Here is a 22,920-nt window from a genome sequence, read left to right on the forward strand (position 1 = left end):
AGGTGGAAGTTTAGTGCATAGAGTCATAGGCTTAAAGCTGAAAGAGATCTTAGAAGTGATCTAGTCTAACTCCCATATTTTCTAGATATACTACAACCCAGAGAGGCTGACACAGGCAGTAAGTGACAGGTCAGGATTTGAATCCATGACCTCAACTAGAAATCTGGTGCTCTTTCCATTCATACCATGATGCCTCACTTGTTTTCTCTGAGGCCCCCCAGAAGATGTTGGAGACTAAGGTAGAGATTGTCTCTATGCTCTAAAAGCTTATAGTGGGGGTGGGGAGGAGAGCAAGGGTTGCAAACATGAATAGCTTCAATACACAATATTACAGGCAAGATGTCACTTCTGACTCTTGCTGGTTATGTAATCTATGGCAACTCACTTTAACCTCTCAGAGTTCCAGGCAACTCAGAGACTACAAGAGGAAGAATGGGCATCAACATACATTCGGTAAGGGGAAGCTTCCTATCTCAAGAGAAACCTTTACACCAATGACCAAAATAATAATAACTAAAAAAGAAAAAGAAAAAAATTCCAACCAATAAAAAGGTGGCTTAGGTACACCAAAAAAAACCCCAAAAAACAAAAGACTGTGAAATCCAACAAGGAATATCATTACCCACGTCAGGATGTGAAGGAAGGCTTCACAGAGGAGGCAGCATTTAATTTCACCTTTAAAGGGTGGGTAGGAATTTGGTAGTTGAAGAGAAGGAAGACAGAAAAGCTCTGAGCATGTGGAGGGTGGGGGGGTACAGAGAGTAGTCCAGTCTGGCTGGAATTCTGAATGCATGGAGAAGAGTAATATGAGATGGGATGAGAAAGGTAGGATGGCGCCGGATTGGGGAAGGCCTTGAATATCAGGTGAAGGAATCTGAGCAAGTCTGATATTCTATAAGGTGCTCTGGGCAGAGGTTATTTTTTTTCTGGTACTCCAGAGAGCATGGTTTCCTGGAACTGAATCGTGCAGAGTGGACACCTAAACTGGGCAGAATTTCTGAGGGTCCCTGTTCCTGTTCCTCCTTTTTTCTCTGAAAAGGAGAAGTTATAGTAGTATGCGGTGTCCAGCAGACAGACACTTTGTGCAGGGGGGAAGAAGGAGGGAATTACTAAAGGTCTAAACCTAAGAACCTACTCATTATGCTTACCTTGGTGCTGGATTTGGAGTCAGGAGGACATGGGTTCAAATTCTACCTCAGATACTTAACCTCTTTGTGCCTCAGTTTCCCCATGTACAAAATAGGAGAACTGGACTTGATGTTCCTTTCTAAGATGAAGTGCTGAATGTCAGCACCTCAATGCAGGTTGTGTCAGATATTTTCTCCCCCGAGTTCTCCCTACCTTTAATTCAACAAGTATGAATTAAGGACCTACTACAGAACAGCAAGGGTGACCAGAGGAACCCTGGATTTGCTGGACGGGGCCACCTACCTTCCATGAATCCAGGCATATTTTCTGGCTCCTTGCTAAGAAATGTGTACCTTTTCTCCTAATAAATCAGAGATTCTCTTGGTTATTTCTACTACATGAATGAATAAAGTATTGCATTTACAGAAGGAAAACTGTCCTGGGGAATTTTGACTCAGCTTAGACTTCTCCCCAAATCACCATTTCACTCCTAGATGTGTTCAGTGGCTCAAAGCCACTGACTTCTCCACTCTGGGCTTGAGTTTCAATATCAGCACAACAAAGAAAAACAACCCCTGTATCATCTCTTGCCCTTCCCAGGGATGTGATCAGGTGAATGATTTGAGATCCAAGGCTAGGAGATGGAATTGCATTATATAGGAGGTCAAGTACCAGGAAGGTGCTGGCTTTATTTCAGTCTCCCACACCAGGCTCCTTCTTTGTTTTAGCTCTGTTGGTCTGGGCCCTTTCTTCACTCCCTCTCTGCCTCTTCCTCTTGCTGCTTCCCCACACAGAGCATCAAGCTCTGATTTGCACTGATTCCCCACTCCTGCTGCCCCTGGCCCCTCTCCATCTCATCTGGGCACCTGGGGGCAGCTCACTCCCCCAAAGCAGCCTCTGTAATTAGCTTCTCGACAGAACAGGAGCTATTTCCAGCTGCAGCATTCAGTCTTTGGCCAGGCCTGTAGGGCATGTGGGTGAGGGGAAAGTATGAAATTATTCTTGGTGTTTGCACCAGTTTTTCTCCCCTTCCCCCCTTTTCCCTGGACAATTCCTAGACGGGTTCACTTGCCAAGGCTCCTATACCGCCTCCAAATCAGTCACATCCTTTGGGTACCAATAGATTTGTTCCCTTTGCTGATTTCAAGTCTAGTCCTAGTCATCAGATTATAAGGTTTTAGAGTCATAGAACCACAGATTCCTAGAAGGTCAAGACTGAGAGGGACTTGAGAACAAAGGATCATAGATTTAATACTAGAAGGGACCTTAAAGTTCATCTAGTTCCACCCCCTCTAGGTCAAACAGTTCATTAATAGCAGGGCCCAGGTCTCCTGACTCCCAGTCCAATGTTCTGCTACTATATTCCCTGATAGACAAGAACAAGCTGGAGTCCAGATTCACTCTGCTGCCAAAGACCTTAGCACTGGAGAAAGGAACCAGCACAACAGAGGCAGAGGATGAACCAAAAGTCTCAGACTCCCGGGGATAGTTTCTAGCCTTGCCTTTTCTCTTCTGGCTGTGGATGCCCTAGTACATGAGCCTAGAAGACGGGGTGGCCAGTATGGTCATGGCTAAAGCCTAGTTGGGCAGGCATCACCCCCAGGGTTGGCAGGGTTTTTTTTTAATGTGCAAAGATTTCTTCTGAGCTTCCTCAATAGCTTGATTGAAAGCATTTTTTTTAATGTCTAGTGCCTGCCTTGGGGATGGAAGTTAGATTGGATATGTGAGGCTAATATTTAATTGGAGGAGCTTGGAAATACCATTCTTTGGAAGCATTCTGGCATGGTCATGCCTGGACTGTCCAGCCTTAAGAACAGGATGTTACTCCTGGCTGTGGAGGAGGGTACAGTCTCTGTCATTCACACTCAATATTTCCCTTTGTTTTCCTTGCTCCTGTGGCTATCAGTGACAGCTCGTGCTTCTTATCTTATTGGAGAAAAATACCCCCCAAGTCCTAGCTCCAGGTGATCTGGTTAGGGTTACTGAGATAATAATGTCTGGCCCTACTGACCAATCCTTAGAGTTGGGATTGATCAGCCAAAGTGGAAACTGCCAGGGCTGAAGTGGGAGCTGACTTCTTGTCATGGCCTTTCTTCATCCCATTGTGGTCATTAAGCTTATGATGATAGAAGGAGGTCAAGAAGCTACTCCACCTATTCAGGAAGGAAGGGAAAAACCCCTCAAAACTTCCAGACTAAAACTCTAGGGAATTTCTGCTCTTTGAATAAATGCATTTCAGAATCCTCCCAGTGATTCCATATCACTGTATGTATAAGACACTATTCTGAGTAATACTAACCCCGATCAGCACCACCAACCTTCAGGCTTTGTGCTAAACCCTGGGAATACAAAGAAAAGAAAAATATGATACCTCCCCTCCGGGAGCTCACATTCTAATGGGGAAGGTAATTGTATAGACAATACATATACATTGCAAATGGAGGTAGTCTAAGAGGAACTCATCAGCAGTGAAGAGAGGAAGGGGGACCAGGAAAGAGGTCTCTTGTAAGAAGGCGAGATGTGAGCTGAGACCTGAAAGCCAGGAAAGCCAGGAGGTAGAGGTGAGGAGGGAGGGCATTCTAAGCATGGGAGACACAGTAATGGGATGGAGTTGCAAAATGAAGTGGCATGTAGAGCACACTCATTTTGTCCCCATAACCAAGACTCTCACAATAATGGTGTTTCCTCCAGACTGCTCATTTAAAATGCTGAATTGCTGTACTCAATTAGAAACCATCGAGGGGAAGGGAAGACAGGAGGATGGGGCTCTGGGTACATTTCTCTGCTCTGATGAAGGGGTTTTAGCTATAACTCTTGCCTGGCACTTATTCTCTATCAGTATAGACTTTATGGGACTGCTGACCATGGAATACACAATGGAAAAGTCCTGGCAAAAACACTGCATCTGGAAAGAACTTGGGCTCAAATCCCTCTTATGTCACTAACCCGTGTTACTTTGTGCAAGGCACTTAATTTCTTTGGACCTTGGTTTCTTCATCTATACAATAAAAAGATTGGGCTAGATGGTCCTAATGTCTTTCAGCTCTAACCTATGAACTGATTTTTAAAAAAATAAACATTTGTTATTGCTTAAAGTGATTTTAGAGAGCACTGAATTTTACTGATGGGGAAACTGAGGTCTAGAGCAGTGAAGCGAAATGCCTAAGGTAACACAGGTAGTAGATAGGGACAGAGGTGGGATTTGAACCTAGGTTCTCTGACTCCAGATCCAATGCTCTTGCCAGGTTCCTTACTTGAATTAGCCCGAGATCACATAGGTGAATTAGGAGGATCTAAACTGGAGAAACAATCCAAATTTCCTTGATTTATATTTATCATGTTATAACAAATGTGTCCAAAGGGACAGGCATCTGCGAAGGGACCCATAGAACATGTCTATTCTTAGAAATATAGTACCTGGGAATACCTGGTCCTGGACCAACCAGACTTCATTATGGGACATTACTCAGTGGTTCTGGGAAAGGATCAAGTACAGTATGGTTATAGTAGGTCAGATTATATCTTCTCTATTTTTCTGGGTTTGACATTCCCTTGGCTTCTTGATGCAAGCAAGACTCCAAATATCAACTAGGATAGTGGTGCATTCCCCACCAGAAGCAGGGTAAAAAAGAAAATCACAGCCTTATGCCGAATCATCTAACCAGACCTAATTAATCAATACACCAAGCTACAATCTTGTGTTGCCAACTAGCCACTGGAAGAGTACTTATTTTATTTGTGAATTGATTGCTGTAATTTTGCCACCATTACCGCTAATACCAGCTGCCCACAGGGGCCTTCCTGCCAAGTGTGAGATGAGAACCTCCAGGTCCAGGTGAGGCCCAGCGCAGCAAGGGTAGGGAGGGCTCTACTAGCCTAACAAAGTTATCACAGAATTTGAGAGGTAGAATGGATAGCGAAAATCACGTAGGCTAATCCCCTTCTTTTACAGACAAGGAAACAATCTCAGAGAGAAGGGACTCGTACAAAATTTAATTGGTAGGGGAAAAGCTGGAACATAATGTTAAAGGTCTAGACCCATTTTTCTTTATAAATAGATGTCACACCACTTTCCCTTCCCCTTCTCCACTTCTCCATAAGTATACTGGTCTTTGTCCTAATATTCCTCTTCAGGGCTCCGTGATAGACTACAGAGATTTCTAGAGCTGTCCAAGGTACCACACTACCTTGGCTTGCACTCTGTGTGCCTGACTTAATCGCCATCTACAAACACTGAATATTGTCCAACTCGACTCTTCCTATACCTGCTGCCTACTCTAACCAATGTCCTTCCTGATATTGTCTACCTTGCCCATCACTGGTCCCCCATTCTGACCTGGCTGGTATGATGTAGAGCCCAGCTAAACCTCAAGACAGGGATTCTATTTTCTTGACTTTATTTCATTTCCTCTTCCTACAATTCTAACCATGGATCAACCATAGTGATCCATGTTTGGTATGAAATGCCTCCCATTAGATTCACTTCTCTGTGTTAAAAATTAAAGGGGGGTGGAAGGCCCCTCTTTAAATGCATGTGTTTATCTGGGAAGAGATGGAGAGTCCTATGGGAGGGTCTCCTCTAACCCTGTTCCATTAACATGATTACATTTCTCAGATGAGTGATTTGTCATCCTGAATGGCATAGAGAACTTGGTCCTGAGGGGTTTTGATACAAGATGGAGGGATTTCAATAGCTTTGTGAGGGAAAAGGAGACATCCTAGTAGGACTCTGTTGCCCTGGATGGGAACAACAACATAGTGCCAAGCTAGGGAGGATGGGCTGCAAGTAATACAGTTTCCACGCAAGAGTTGGCTGAAGGGGGAAGGGACCACTAAAGAATAAACTTTGCCTAGTTCATGCTTACGCTTGGGTAGGGTTTCCAATTTAGCAACTTTGGTCAAGTGGCCTAGGGAAGGAAAAATTTACTCCAATAACTCTTAATTTGTTTAAGTTTTCCTGCAGATGTTCAAATCACCATAAGCCCTTTCCTTGGGCAAGAAACTATCTATGCTGACTGAATGTCAAAGTATGTCAATTTAATTTCTCCTGTGACCATAAAAACTAATTAGTCAACTTAGAAAAGAGATGAGAAAATGGTGCACTTCTTTCTCTTCTTTCAGAAGTGGGGGACTGTGAGTGTGGAATATATAATATACTGTCAAACTCAGCTGATATGTTGGTTAATTTCTCCCCTTTCTCCTTTATTCTTTACTGAAAGAGATTTCTAGCTGTGTAATGAAGGAAAATGAAGGATTGGACTACATTTCAGAGTGCAGATCAATCTGAAAGGGACATGCCCTTATCTAATTTTCTCTGTTACCTGCTCCTTAAATCTCGAAATTTTACAAAATAGGATGGGGGGGTTCAGTTGATTGGAGGGTCCCCTGATCAACCTAGTGCTGTACCAAAACTACAAAAGTGATTAAAAAACAATTAGCTGACTGTACCAACCATCAATCAGCAAGCCTTACTTGGGTTTTGTTGTAGTTTTTTTTTCTTTTTTAAACAGCACAATGTGAGAAATGGAGTCATTACAGATGACAATCCAACATCTATGTATATTGGAACCACAATCCTTTAATGAAATATGTCAGTATTCAGGACATTGTTAGTTTCCTAGATTAATGACTCACATCCCAGGAGTAGACTTGGCCCCCATTGAGACTATATTGACATATACCTTGGATAATCTCTCAAGATGCTAGAATAGAAAGCCATTTGGTACCAAACCAGCTAAATCCAGTTGACATCCCTTTATGGGTTCCATTCAGTTGCTAAGTAAAAGTTCAATATGTTGTGGGATGAGATCCTACTTCTTAAAATTACAACTCCTATTTATATTGGCAAGACCTTAAATCAAGTATTTGCTTTCACTTCTTATAACAGCCTCTGCCCTCCCTCCCACCACTCCCTCAGTCCCAGACTTTACCTGCCAGTGACCTCGATGTTGGAGATGGCATAGAAGTATTTGTAGAGGTTCTCCCGCTGAACATAGGTGCCACCCAAAGCAGGTCGAAGTAGCTTCATACGCAGGTCAGTGGCGGTGAAAAATTCCTTGAGTCCCTTGGCACTCTCCAGCCTGGTATATAGGTTATCCAGATTACGGAGATCGGGGCCAGCAAAGATGGCAAAGCGGTCCCGCACCTCAAAACGCACGTGCTTTTCCTTCTTGGAGCCAGCCCACCGGGAATACTCCTCCGTGCACACCACCCGATTAGCACTTGTAGAAGACAAGTCCCGGACCCTTCGGGGAGGCATGTTGAAGGCTTCCATGCAATCTTCAGCATAATACTGGTAGGGATGCCATGTCCGCCCATTGTCCAGTGACTTTTCCAGCATCATGATAGTGGGCCTCCCATACTCAAAGGTCACCACTATGTCATCAGTCAGCTCAATACTCTTATTCCAGGAAAGGGTGATATTCGCTTCCAGTGGACTTGGGTATCGGCTCCATGTCACGCTCTGCCAGTAGGTGGCCAGCCCCTCATCCTCCTTGTCAAACATGAGCCGAGGTGGGTGTGCCAGGTCTGGGTTTGAAGCATCACACTCATCACTGCACAAGTATGGGTTTTCCTGGGGGAGGGGGGAGAGGAAAGGGGAAGGGCAGCTGTTGGCTTGTTAGGAGGGACCTCCTAGAAACAGAACAAGCATCACCCCCCGCCTCTATCCCAGAAATTGTCTCCAATATCTCTGGCTCTAATGTGTGACTATTCTCAAAGCTACCAGAAAATGATTTCTTCAACACAAGGGGACAGAAAGTGCTTGAGGACACCAAATAAATGAGTGGAACAGTCTGTCTGTAGACTGGGAAAATTTCCAAGATACCAGAGTATTGGGCAGAGTTTCCAGAGTTAGCAGGTCAACACCAGTCCCTCTACTCCCCTCTCAAAGTGCAATAATACAGGTTACTGCATACAATCCCTAGCAAATGCCCCATTGCCTCAGCTCCAGGCACTGATGAAGAAAAAAATCTCTCCACCTTCTACCTCCCTTTTCTTTCATATTGTCTCTTAGGTTGCCTCTAAAACCATCTCCCAGCATATGGAAGTTCACACTATTATAAACTTCCTGGGAAGCATGGGCTGCATATTTCTAATATGACAACGGTCCCAGGCAGTATGTTTCCTCCTTAGATTAGCCCTGGTCCCTATTGTTGCCATTTAAATCTATTTCCTCTTATTTGCTTTATATATGTGAACTCACACTGGAATCCTCAAAAGGTTACTCATGAAACTCTGACTCCCCAGGCCATTTGCAGTCTTATTTGATGAATATTTCAAATCCTTCGTTTGGTCAGAAACAGAACAGCTAGAATCTCAGCATTGAAACTTCTTGCTGCTTGCTTCATATGGGGGCAAGAGGTGCTCATTAACTCCTGAGATGGGGAACCAGCATGGGACCCAGTGTCTAGATGGGATAGAGGCAAGATGCCAAAGGTAAATCCCCAATTTCTATAGCCAGGCATAGGTAGCCCAGGAGGGCTTTTATTTGCTCTCAAGTCTGATGATTGCTCATCCCTCTCTCAGCAATAATGCTTTAAAGGGCACCCTAAAGCCCCCTTGTGCAGAAATAGTCCTTCTCCAATCCCTTACCTTCTAACCAGCCTGAAATTCATAGACTTATAGGATCAGCTATCAGAGTGAAAAGGATTCTTAGCCCAACCCTGACATTTTAGAGATAAGGAAACCAGGGCTCAGAGAAGGAATGTGAGTTGACTAAGGTCATACAGTGAATAAGTGGTAGAGATGGGGACCAGAAACCACATCCTAACTATAGAGTCCATAATGTGTTAAGCAGAAAAAGACATGGCCCTGTCTCTAGATATCCATAATCAGTCTTCTCTAACCCTCTCTTGTTAGTACAAGTGGATTTATGAGATTAAGGCGCTATTACTCTTATGTCCAGAGGATATCAGATACACTCCCTATCACTGTTTCCTACCTTCCACAAACTACAATCCCCTCTTTTTTTTTTACAAGCTCCACCTGGTCCAGTGGAAGGAGTACTGGTTCTGGACTCAGAGGAAATGGGTTCAGGTCTTGCATCTGTCACTTGTGGGACCTTGGGCAAATTACAACCTCTCAGGGTCTCAGTTTCTCACCTGTAAACTGAAGGGTTTAGACTAGATGGTCTCCAAGCTCTAAATATATGATCTGCCACTTCCTTCTGCATTTTGGGCTTTTCTGAGAAGGCACACAGGGTAAGGGAAGGGTTGAGAGACAATGAATGGCTTTAAGGAGTAATGTTTCATTTTGGATAATGTCCCCGAAAGCCTTTCCACTATCCTGGAATATCAATACCCTCTACATTGGCATTAGGCTAAAGGCACCTTCTCAACTACTTAATAAACATTTCTTTAAGTATAATAAAAAATGCTTTATACTGCACAGATTGTATCAAGGGCAGGGACAATCCATTGTCCTACATCATCTCAAAACCCAACACAAGACTGGCCACAGTGGACTCTCTTTTTTTTTTTTTTTTAAGCAATCGGGGTTAAGTAACTTGCTCAAGGTTACACGGCCAGTTATTTCTGGGTGTGGTGCTGAGTGTCTGAGCCCGGGATTCGATCTCCAGGTCATCTCGACACTGGAGCCGGTGCTCTTACTCGCTGACCGACCTGGCCGCCCCTCACAGTGGACTCTTGATCAGTACCCCTGGCTGACTACTGCAGAGGAAAGGAAGCTGCCAGATCGGACCCTCCTCCCTAGTCTCTCTTTTTTTTTTTCATTCTACAAGTTCATTCTCCCCTACTCCCAACTGAAAGAATCCTAAAGATGTCATAGTTGACACCCCCACACCCTCCTTACTGTCTGTCCATCACTGGGAAGACTGAAACCCTGCTACCACTGAGATCTAACCTCTCTGCCAAAGATGGTCCTGACCTAACCTGGGGAGTCAGAATGCAGCCCCCTGCTCCTGGCTCTGAGAAGCAGATGGCCAGAAATGCTAATGAATCAGGCTGTGTATTTACCAGGCTGCTCCTGCTGTGGAGAGAGTTTAATAAACAGCAAGTACAATAAATAAATCTAGAGGCTGAACCAGAATGATATTCTCCTATTGTCCATTCTCTCTCTTTCTGTCTGACTCCCTCCCTCTGTCTCTGTCTCTTTCTCCCTTCCTCTTCCTTTTTTGTTTTCTCTGTCTTCGTCTCTCTCTGTCTTTTCCATTCCCACCGACAACTCAGACTTGACTATTTGATCTTTATTTTTTTTAAGTTGCAAAGTATCCTTTTGACATAGAGCAAGTCTTGCAAAGTCCCAAACACACAATTGTTATTATATCTGACACCACCCTGTTCCCCAAACCCAGCCCCAGCTCTCCTTTCTGTTTAAGGAAATTTGGAAAATTAATTGAACTGTTAGAAGCGTGGCCAATCCTTATACTCCCACCAACCCCAATTACCCTGGATCACAGCTGATTAAATTGTGTGTGAGTGATGGGAATTTTGACCCAATCTTTATAAAGGGCAGCTGTGGTTCACCCTAGTCTGGCTCTCCTTTGCAGCTTCCCACTTATTTTCATTAGATACGGCTGAATAATAAGATAAATGATGATGATAATAATGAGATGTAATATGAAAAAGAAAAATTACGTTAGGGTTATGTTCTAACCTTTTGGGATACCAGAATCATAGCATATAAAGGCTAGAAGGGACTTTAGAGATAACCTAGTTCATAGGAGCAGGAAAAGGATTTAGAGATCAAGTCCAAGCCTTCATTTTACAGATGAGGAAACTGAACCCTGAACAGGCAAGTGAGTTGCCTAAGTTAGTAAATGGTAAAGCTGGAATTCAAACCTAGAAAAAGCCAACATGTTATCCACTGCACCATGGGTACAGAGTCAAGAAATCTGGTTTTGATTCCCACCTCCAATACTTACTATCTGTGTGACCTCATGTAAGTCAATCCACCTCTCAGACAATTTCTTCACCTGTAAGTTGGGGATAATCATATTTACATTACCTATCCAACAGGGTTGCTTTGAAGCTAGCATGTTGTAAACCTTAAAATGCTCCAAAAATATGAGCTATTATTGTGACAGATGAGGAAACTAAGGCTGAGGTAGGAGAAGTCACCTGCCCAAGGTCATGCAATAAATAAGTGGAACATATAAGACCAGAACCCAGTATTCCAGACTGTGTGAAGCCCTTTCTGTTACACAGTGCCATTTCTCAGGGGCAATTAGATTGGGAGACCTTAACCAAATGTTGACTCAGAGCCCCTCTCCCAACCATATCCAGTCTTGGAAAAAGCTGAAAGGCTAACATTTTAAAGTTACACAACAACAAATAGTCAGAAAGGTTATCCAGGCATAAACCAGTGGGGGTGGGTGAGAAGGTAGGTGGTGCTAGGGGAGAGGGGTGGGGAGTGGTGTAAAAGTATAGCTGACAGCTAGTCTAGACCAACAGATCCAAAGAGACACATCAGCCAGATGCTCTTCAAAGCCCAGAGATGGGGGATGCCTGGGAGACTGAAAGAAGAATCTCAAATCCCACCCACATTAAACTCCAGTCCCTCCCAAGGGATCACATTCCACTGGTGCAGTCTGACACAGATCAAGGCTCTCACTGAAGAGTGGTGTAAGCTGGAATACTTATTCCATGACTTGTTCAGTGCTTCCTCTTCTGTGAACCAGGAGTGAGCAGAATCTGCACACGAAAGCTAACCAGGACCAGGAGATCTGATGAAGGCATCTCTCCCTCCCCCAAGCCAGTTCTTAGCTCCCCAAAAGACAGAAAGTATGATATCTCTCTATCAGTCCACAGGGACTCCTATACACATAATCATAGGCAGTATGACTGCAGCAGTCAGAATATTCAGGCCATAATGAAACAGCAGAGAACTTATATAGCCAATGAATGTTGTCCCTTAAAGTTGGCTTTTCTGGGGGGATATGACACTTATTCCAATAATGCTTCTATCACTTAAGACATTTTGAGCTTTGCCATCTTGGAGAAACATGAACAGATCCATTGTATTCAAAATGATGAAGGTGAAAGCCCTTGTTCAGACCACCTATAGTACTGAGCTCAAAGTCACCAACAAATAAGAACTCATCCAAAGGAAGGCTAATGGGGGGTGGGTAAGACATGATATTGTGTAAGGAAGAAAATGGGGATATTGAGTCTAGAAAAGAGGAAGTTTAAGGGGAAATGACCATTGTCTTCAAATATCCACAGGGCTGTCTTTGGAAGGAGAAATTGAGTTTCCTCTAATTTCTCCTATAAGATTACATATGGAAGAAATTCTAGACTTGTGGTATAATGGAAAGAGCACTATCCCTGGGGTTAGAGGACTCAACTCAAAAGTTAACTCAAACACTCATTACCTGTCTGTTTCTTCTTCTCCCCCCCCAACCACTTCCCTTTCTGGGTACGGGAATTGGAAGATTAATTGAACTGAACTGTTAGAATGCTGCTCATCCCTAATACCCTACCAACAAGTACCCTGGATCACAGCTAATTAAGTGACGTATCAGTGATGGGATTATTTAACTTTCCTGGGTCTCAGCTTTCTCATCAATAAAATGAAGTGGTTGAACTAGACGGCTTTTGAGACTCCTTCATATTCTAGATCTATGCCCCTTATAATAATAATTATTATTTGCTTTTTGGAGGGGAGAAGGCAGGGTGACTGGGGTTAAGTGACTTGCCCAAAGTCACATAGCTAGTAAGTGTTAAGTGTCTGAGGCCAGATTTGAACTCAGGTCCTCCTGACTCCAGGGCTTGTGCTCTATTCACTTTGCCACCTAGCCACCCCTCTATACTCCTTATAAAACTAAATGTCACATTTGAAAATTATAATGCTACCACTTTGATACCTGAGAGGCATCATCATATAATGGATGAACCCAGAAGACCCAGATTCTAGTCTTGTTTTTGTCATATATTGACGGCAAAACCCCAGGCAAGATACTTAACCTCAAAGTACCTCCAGCAACTCTTAAGACTTTAAGTTGCAGAGCAGGTTCTGACCTATATTGGTTGAGGGACTTTCCTCACTGGGAGTTCCCTATACTCCAATGAAACATAGGATCAGGTGAAAAAAAAAGACACCACCTTCACACACATAGCAGTCATACTATCTGGTTTGGCATGGACTAGTGTCTGGCATCCTGGATTTGGAAACAGAAAGACCTGGGCTTGAATTCTTTCTCCACCATTTAGCAGTTGTATGGCCAAGCACAACTTACTCTCTGAGAGTCGATTTCCTCACCTATAAAATGGAGATAATAATACCTGTAGTAACTATCTCTCAAGACTGTTATCAGGTTTCAACTAAATAATGTATGTAAGCATTTTGCCAACCTTACAATGCCATATAAATGTTAACTTTTTTTTATTATATCCATGCAACAACCTTTTGAAATAGGAAGGGCAGGTATTATTTTTACTTTACAAATAAAGAAACTGAGGCTCATAAAAGCTAAGTGGCTGGCTTGTAGTCACCTGCATCCGTAAGGTGGCAAAACTAACCATAAGGTGGCAAAACTAACCATAAGGTGGCAAAACTACAGTTGGAGCTCAGGGTTTCTGACTTCTTGCCCAGTGCTCTGTCTACCATACCATATTTTGATGCTTTGCCCAAAAAGTATCTATCACGGCATCCAAATTAGTTCAGGCCTGAAGTATGAACAAAATTAGTCGAGGCGTAAAAGAAAGCTGCAAAAAATCTCCAGTTTAGTTCTTTTTTTAAGGGAAAATATAGTCCCACAGTCTTTCTGCTATGCTTTTTCACCAAGCATCACTCCTACTGCCAGACACCCTACTGCTCTGACATGGGGGAGTATGGCCAGGGCCAAGGAACATCTTAGCAGCTAACAGATTTTTTTTAACCTGTCTACTGAGTTGCCAACAAAACCCTGTCTCATCTTCAATGCTGCCAACCTCAACTGGGTGCTGAGAAGCAGCTGTTGGCAGAGTCTAAGGTGGGTGGCAAGTAGCTGCCAAGGACAAGCCCTGGGGGTGGCAGCGGGGTAGAGGGAGGACAATCAAGAGAAGATGAGGATCAATAGAAAAATCATCTGCACCTCATGTAGGCCTGTAGGATGGCAGAAAGACAGCCTAAGAATACCAGGTCTTGTCGGTATAAAGCAGGACTTGGGATGGACAGGGAAATGGAACTAGAATGTCCTTTAGCCCCACCTCCATCTTCCACTCATACCATGATGAGGATCTTTCACAGGGGCAGAGAGGATACGATTCTTTTTCACCCTCCATGTCTCCCTCCTTCCTCACTCAGAGCAGAAGGAAGAAGGCCAAATTCATGTCCTAAAATGATTCTTTTTTAAATTAACAGAAGTTTATTTCAATGGACAGAACACGAAGTGGATATTCAGAAGACCTGAGCTAGTGTTCTGTCACTCACCAGGTGTGTTGTCCTTATCCAAGACCTTTTCTGCTTCCTCCAGCAAAAATGATGGTCTTAGACCCGATTCTAGAGAAGGTTCCTCCTAGCTCTAGTGTTTGGTGCTCTAAAGCCCCTTTAAAGTCTAACACTCTGTGGTCTGAGGGCTTGTGTTCTAAGTTTTAGGATTCTGGGCCCCGGGTATGGAAAAAGAATGGATGGGGAAACCAGACTGGCAAAGAGGTGAATGGAGGGGAGTTACCCAAGTGTTTCTCCTGCCCCAACATTCCTCTGCCATTTTGTTCCTCTTCTGAGGAAGGATTTGAAAGACTGTTGGGGGGGGGGGGTGGAGGGGAGGGTGTCTTTCATTCATGAAGAAAAGGGCAGGGGAAATTCTTCCTAATAAGCTGTTTCCTATTTATTGATAAGAAAAGTTGGAGCTGGAATGAATTATTAACACAGTAGAAACGGAGCCTTTGTGCAGAGGAGTTTCTAATTCCAGCAAGTCCAACATCTTTTCCTCTCCCCCTTTCTCTCTCTCTCTCTCTCTCTCTCTCTCTCTCTCTCCTCTCTCTCTCTCTCTCTCTCTCTCTCTCTCTCTCTCTCTCTCTCTCTCTCTCTCCTTCCACTTACTCTTCCCTCTTCCCTCTACCCTTTTGTTCCTTCTCCCTCTCCTCTCCCATTTCCCTTCCACTTTCATTCTTTTCTCTCTCTCCATCTCCCTTTCACTGCCTCTTGGTTTCTGTCTCTGTTTCTTCTCCCTCTTTCTCTATTCCTTCTCCCCTCTCCTTCTCTCTCCCTTCCTCCTCTCTCCCCTTTCCTTTCCTTCTGTTTCTTCATTTCCCTCTCCCTCCTCCTTCTCTCTTCTCCCACTTATTTCTACCCCACCTCCTTTTCCCTCCCCCTGTCTCCTTTCTCTCCTCCCCACCTCCTGGCTGATATATTGATTCTTCTCTCCTCCCCCCACCTTCCTCCACTTTCCCCTCCCATCCTCATCCCTAACCTCCTTCCCTCACAGTCCCTATCTTTTAAGTTTCTCTTAAAGAAGAAGGAACACTAGTGCAAGGTGACCCCCTCAGCCAGGATAGCAGAAAACTGTTGTGTCGATGTGTTCCATTCAGGATCCTGTGAATCAGCAGAAACTGACACGGCCCTGTCTAACAGAGCAGCCCTTAGTAATCACAAGTCAGGATCTGGGGTGGGGGTGGGGGGTTAGGAGGGGTGGGAGGTGCTTTTTGCTTTTCTGAGATTCTTACCTCTTGGATTGAAGCAATTACTTAGGCAGAACAAGAGAGCCAGGTAAGGTGTGCCTCTTTCCCTAGAGACCTGCTTACTGTGGAAACCATCCAAGAGATGCCAACTCACTTATTTCTCACCCTGAACCTTGCCCCTGAGATGACCAGTCTATACTCAAGAAAGGGAAGGCTGCCTCAGCATACAGAACAAAATAGCATTTTAGAGGTCAAAGGTATCTTAGAAAAAATTTAGTCCAACTCCTTCATTTTACACAGTAGGGAACTGAGTCTCAGAAAGGGATTAGGGGAAATGACTTGTCTGGGATCACACAGTGCTAAGATCCAAGTCTAGAACCCTGGTTTCTTTGTTTCCAGCTCAGAACTTTTTCACACTATAATGTGTCACCCTTAATGCCCAGAGAGCTCTATAGTGCATTTTCTATGGGACTGAGGTATTCCCAACCCACAGCTTGGTTAGGGCAATGCTACTGTAATAATATCAGCAGCACACTTATATATTGCATTTTCATTATATAAGTGCTTTAATCATCCAGAGAGATCAGCCCCCAAGCCTGCTTTGGCCAAGCAAGCCATAATTCAGGCAATTATGTTAATTAAGGAAGTTGAATTAGATGATCTCTCAGGTCCCTTCCAGCCCTAGCATTCTATATTCTAAGGTCCCTAATAATAGCACCTACCTCACAGAGTTGTTATGAAGATCAAATGAGTTAACATGTGTAGCAGTGCTTTGCACCCCTTAAAGAGTCATACAAACACTATTATAATCACCATCATATTGTGTTTTGCTCTAATATTATATGTTCTAAAATTCTTTCCAATACTGACATTCTATGTTTTAAGGCTCTAATTTTCTATGTTCTAAATGCCTTCTTACTCTGACATCCTATGTGCTAAGCTAAGCAGTGACAGTCTATGATTCAGTGGATTTGGGGTACCTATGTGGCAAGTGGTGCTCAGGGGTGTGTGAAGAGAAAAATAAAGAAGAGACCAAGGCCCTGACTCATAAGAGTTTAACTATTTTTAAACCATTCAATACCTAGTTCTTAGCCTCATGACTTTCTCAGGTAACTTCATTTTCTTCAAGGAAGTTTCTGAGGCTTGGGTGGAGGGTAGTGGTACAAGGCTTGCCATGAGAATAAATGGATATTGGCAGGGTCTGGAACTCTCTGAAGGAAAAGAGACGTGGCTCCTTGAGCCTTCTGCCATTTGATGTCCCTGATGGAACTAGAGGATCCTTAGAACTGTATCCCCCCTCCCTTGGCCTCAATCCACCAGAGAATAAATTCTTTATGCTTCCTCAGGAGAATGACAGTATTCACGGGAGGCACCCACAGAATATGATCCAGACTGCCAGGACACACTGATGGCTCACACTACCACTGATCCTTCCCTTCCATTGCAATGGATGTAAACTGAGTCCATACTGTAGAACTTCTTCACCATGTTTGTGTCATGGATCCCTCTGGCAGTCTAGTGAAGTCTATGGACCCTTTCTCAGACTAAAAGTGTTTTTTTTTAAATTCATAATTAAAAGAAATGATAAATTTCAGTTAAAGGTTGGTGAAGATAAAGTTGTAATTTTTTCAAATCCAAGTTTATGGGATCATGTACCCCAGGATTAAACCTCCTACTCTACAGACAGCTATGATATTCATCCTAATGCATTCCTCCCGTAGTTCTTTACGAGTCTGGATTAAAGGAATTGAGGGGCATTTTAGGATATGTTTACCCAGTCAATAATATGGAATCTAGGATCCATTGCCTCTAACACTCCATAAGGAACTAGGGTATATATACCCATGTGCATACAACACCATAAGTACATCCAGCACAGACACAGATCTTTGAAACGTCAATCAGCCTTCTTTTTCCTACCTCTTATTGAATCTGTTTGCTAGCAAGTGTTTACCTTTCTAGGACCTGGCCTAAGCCGCGACAGAGCTGAAAAGACATCAGGTGTTGAGGTCCCAAAGAAATCAAGAGACAAATGAGGAAAATTTTCAATAAACATTGTTTCTTCTCCCTCTATTAACTCCTTGCTTTTTTTATCTTTTCTCTCTCTTCTTTCCCACTGACAAATACCCTTTGAAAATGTCTCAACCTAATAAGTAAAGAGGGGTATGTGTGTGTGTGTGAACAGTAAGATAACCATGTATATGGGCAGAGTTATAAGTTTAAATTCCATGCCCCAAAGTACAAAATGTTAGCCTCTAAGTGCAAAATAAACATATCTGCAGGGAGAGGCTCATTTCATTCCATCCCCCCCCCCCATTCCCTAAAATGCAGGGATTTCTTGGGCAGTAGTGATACCCACCAGTATGAGAGGGCCTTTGAGAATGTCTGGCAGCTAGTATTTACTAAAGGTCTCTCAAGTTAGTGTTTCAGGAAGCAAGAGGGAGTGGGACTGGGCAAAGCAGCATTAAAGGTTAAGAGTGGGCCAGTAGCCCTGAACACACTAGCTGCAAGACTTCAGTAAATCCCTGTAGGATCTCAGTACTTGGAATGCAGTGGTGTCTTGGGAAGGTTTGATTTACTGGAGTACAATGTACCCAGGATAAGACCTGTCTCAGTGGGCCTGGTGGTTCTAACTTGCTCTGCCTTTTTTTTTCCTGGGGGGTGGGGGAGAGCTCTGCCAGGAGTGGCAATGTCCTGCCCCCAGGAAGCTAATTAATTGTCCAACCTCATATACCAGTTTGGGGAAGGTGAGCCCATTTTCTGACCACTATGAAGGGGTCCTCTAAAATACCAAATCAGCAAACACCAGAGACTGGCAATCAATCAATCCTTTTCTAAAAGGTTATAATATGTATCAACGAGAGCAGGAGTTGTAAATCTGGGGTCTACAGACCCCTTTCCCCCAAGGGACATGGATACATTCCAGGGGATCAAGAAACTTGGATGGGAACAGAAAGCATTTTTATTTTCATTAACTAAAACGTAACATATCCTGCAGTTAGGAATTTTAAAAAATATATCCTGAAAAGGGGTTCATAGGCTTTCCCAAAGAATCCATGACACAAAAAAGGTCATGAACCCTGAAACTAAAGGAATCTGGCTGTGATCGAGGCACAGCTCCTGGGAAGGAGTGAGATGAAAAGGGAGGTTCTAGCAATGAGGAGCAACATCAAAATGCCAGTTCCAGAATTGCCTTCTGAATATCTACTTCTTCCCACCAGAGTTACTGACATTAGATTCTCCCACCTCTCTCCACTCCTCACCCCCAGCAAAATAACCTGGCTGAGAGGTACAGGCGTCCTGATGGGGAAGGGTTAATCTCTCTAGAAGCTAAAAATTCTATTCTTAAAGTGATAATCTCTGCTTTGCCCCAGGGCACATACAATTCGTCCTCAGTCCCCTTTTCCATGTAATAATTTTCCAACGACTCCTTCTTTGGGGCTGATAATCCCATCACCAGCTGATACTGCACCTGCCCTGTTCCCCATGGCCTCCCTTAGCCCCCACCTAAACTTACCAAAGACCAATACCTCTCTCTCTCTCTCTCTCTCTCTCTCTCTCCTCTCTCTCTCTCTCTCTCTCTCTCTCTCTCTCTCTCTCTCTCTCTCTTTCTCTCTCTCTCTCCCTCTCCTTTCTGTTTCTGTGTCTCTCTGTGTGTCTCTCTTTTTCTCTCCATCTCTCTGTCTCTATCCTTCGGTTTCTATCTCTGTCTGTCTTTGGTCTTCCTACAAACTAAAGGTTCACTGAATACCATAGACAAATGTAGAATTATTTCCCAGGCTCACAAAGTCATAGATTATTAAAACCACCTCTACCTTAGAGATCATCTAGTCTAACCCTTTCATTTTATAGATGAGGAAAGTATAGATGCGAGAGGTAGAGTCGCAGTGCTAGAGCTGGAGTCAGAAGACCTGAGTTCAAATCCTGACTCTGCTATTTACTATCCTTGTGACTTTAGGCAAAGTCCCTTAATCTTTCTGGGTTTCAGTTCCTCCTTCTTCAAAATGAAGCATCTGGACTAAATGACCTCTAAGTTCCCTCCCAGCTAAAGCCAAATCCTGTAATTTGCCTGAAGAAAAAGAGAAAGTGGTATAAGAATTTTCATCCCCACACCTTGCTCTAGCCTCTACTTCATTTCTGTAATCAGCTTTGCCTTTGTCCCCTAACTCCATCCACTTGCTTATTCTCATCTGCATACCTTTGGTCACATTTTTCTCCCTCCCAAGAATGCCTTCCCTTTTCCTCTCTGCCTATCTAAATCTTATACATCATTCAAGGGCCACGTCACATCCTATCTCCTTCACGATGTCGTCCTTGACTCCCCCAGCTGCAGATCATACTCCCCTTTTCTGAAATTGCTGCAGAATTGAGTAGGAACCACGCTTTGGTAGTTTATTTTTAAATCATGTTAAATTATTCTCCAATTATTTTCTGTATGTATGTTAATTTCCTCAACTAGTCTCTAAGTTTTCCAAAGGCAAGAACTAGTATCTCACGTATCTCTTACATTCCATCATTGGACAATTGCTTATGAGAGATTTTCTTAAAGTGATAGCTTGCATTTCTTTATATGTTTTCTTTCTAGTGCTTCTAGTATTAACCTATACTTGTTTATGTTTGCTCTTGCATTAGAATGTAAATCCCTTGAGGGCAAGAACTACTTCATTTATTTCTGTTTCATTTATGTCTGTGCCTAACACAGTGCTTAGAAGATTATTGATTGACCCATTTCCCATAGAACCTAGCACAATGCTGACCTCACTGGAGGAACATTATAAATACTTGTTGAATTGACTTTTATGACAGTTCCTAACTTATCAGTTTGGTAAATTGGATTTGGGGACACTGTTTTCTTAAATGAAAACACACCCATACTAGCTAGGTACTGTGGTAATGCATGCAATGAGTCCCTACCCGAAAGGCATTTATAATCTAGTTTAAGAGACACCAACGCAGTCCCAGGAGAATGACTTAAGGACATTTATAGAATAACATATTGTGAATTTGATTAAAATTTGTAACAGCATGAACAAGAAATGAGGGAGGGGCCAGAAGAGAAGCCACTCTCACAGTAGTACTGAATCAGAATACACCTTTCTACAGCACTTCGAAGGTTTATATGATGACAACCTTACAAGCCAGATGACCAAAAGATTTGCCTAGGGCCACACAGGTATTAAATGTCAGAGCCAGAGCTTTAACTTACATCTCTGGGCATCTGGGTGGATTGAGTGTTGGGCTTAGAATCAGGAAGATCTGAGTTCAAATCCAGTCTCAGATACTTCATTAGCTGAGCAACCCTGGGCAAGTCACTTATCCAGTCTCTCAGCCTCAACTTCCTCATCCCTAAGATAGGGATAATGATTACACTAACCTCTCAAGGTTACAATGAGGTTTAAAATGAGATAGTGTTTATAAAGTGCTTTGCAGACAAAGTCAACTATTATCTTATTATTCTAACTTCAAGACCAGTGTTCTTTCTGCCACATCAAATAGACTCTTAGGGGCAGAAGGTTCCTGAGAGGTTATCTAATTCAACCTCCTGCCTCTTACAGAAATCCCTTCCCCAGCATCCCTGAAAAGGATGGTTTCTGCTTGAATACTTCGAATGATGAGAGGCTCAGTTCCTCTCACCGTAGCCTGTTCCCATCATTGGATCACTCTGATTATTAGAAAATTTTTCCTTCTATCTTAGCTTGCACTTATTATATGTACTCTGGGTATGTATCTTATTTACCTCAAGCTTCCATCATGTTTTCTCCTCATCTATACTGCAAATGCTCCCAACTGAGCAAGAGAGGGAGAAAATGGTGCTGAGGTTAACTTAAGCACCATCCCTCTCTAGGATAATAATAAGAGCTCACATTTATATAAATAGCACTTTGTAATTTAGAAAGCACTTTGCTTACAATAACCCAATGAGGTAGGCATGGCCAGAATTAGCATCCCCATTTTACAGAGGAGAAAAACTGAGGCTCAGAGAGGTAAATTGAGTTGTCCAGTTCCTTAGCTAGTTAAGAGCTGTGCCTCAAGGCCAACTCTGACTCTAGAAAGAGTCCACTTTCCACTATTACATTCTGGGATCTAAGACAGCTGGTGCCTCTCCCTCTCTACTTTGGCCAATAGGGAATACCCATAGCTGATTCCTCCCCTCCTTCACCTCAATGGCAGACACTCAACCTGTTCATCCACCAGAGCTCGGAATCTTGGCAGCTGCCCCACTCTCTCTCTGCTCCATCCTCACCATCGCCCCGCCCCCGCCCCCACCTTGGATCCAGGACCTGGGACTCACCACCCAAACGGCTCACCCATTTTTATTTAATAATTTTAAAAAACTGAAATGCTGGGAGTGGGGGGAATGGGGGGGGAGGGGAAGGGAAGGACACAGGGTATTGAAGGAGGAGAGAAGCAGCCCAGTAAACAGTATCCAGAGAGCACCCAGTAAAGTGCATTATTGATTCCGCACTAAGAAAATGCTTAGAGAGTAGGAAAAACGTCCTGCTCTTTAAAAGCCTGGGCGAAGGATAAGCTGGGTACATGCAGCCTTTGCAAAGAGGGACTGCTCTGCTGACATGAATATTTTATTATGTTAAAGAAAAAAAAATCCTTGGCTGGTTTAAAGGGGGAGGGGCAGGGAGAGACTGGGGTGAAGGGTTCTGTTCAGAAAAGGAAAAGAGGGGGATAGTCCTTTCTCCTTCTCTAGCATGGGAAGTCTTATCAAGTCACACCCCTAACGCCAAGCAAACCAAAGGAGACTGGGGCCAGGAAGTGCCCTCGTCTTTATGGACAACCTCCCTCCTAGGGAATCAAGAACCCAGAAATGGGAAAAGGTCCCCCCTTCCCTCTCCTGGCTTTCTTTAACCCCTTTTATCAAAAGAATAAGGGGAAACTGGGGCTTGAGGCTAAGTCTGGCTCTAATACCAGAGATGCGTCATGGGGTGGAAGGATAGAAGCCACCAACCTCCAAAAGGAGAAACAGGGGATAGAGGTGAAAGGTCTTCTCTTCCTCACAGCACAGTGGGGAAAATGCTGGATTTGGAGGCAGAGGATCCATCCTGGCTTTTCTACTTACTACCCATGTACTTTTGGGCAAATTCCTTAATATTGTTGTGCCTTAGTTTCCCCATAAATAAAATGAGGAGGTTGGATTACATGGCCTCTAGGGTCCCTTCCAGCTAAATCCTATGAACCCATGATCATACAATCTCTTGCCTTTCTAAATAGATTACTA

At 43.5% G+C, this 22,920-nt stretch overlaps 1 protein-coding gene across 4 annotated transcripts in view; it reads right to left on the reverse strand.

Annotated features, from left to right (window-relative positions):
* NTNG2 (netrin G2) overlaps positions 1 to 22,920 on the reverse strand; it is a 103,592-nt gene that overhangs the window by 54,108 nt on the left and 26,564 nt on the right. For all 4 annotated transcript variants that reach the window (XM_069069309.1, XM_069069310.1, XM_069069308.1 and 1 more), the window contains exon 3: positions 7,059 to 7,702. In XM_069069309.1, the coding sequence (XP_068925410.1) occupies positions 7,059 to 7,702 (644 nt within the window). The remainder of the gene's footprint in view (positions 1 to 7,058; positions 7,703 to 22,920) is intronic.

This window comes from Petaurus breviceps, unplaced genomic scaffold (genome assembly GCF_028583685.1).
Source record: "Petaurus breviceps papuanus isolate PSGF00001 unplaced genomic scaffold, PetGlider_PUasm1.0 90779, whole genome shotgun sequence".
Taxonomy (NCBI): Eukaryota; Metazoa; Chordata; class Mammalia; order Diprotodontia; family Petauridae; genus Petaurus; species Petaurus breviceps.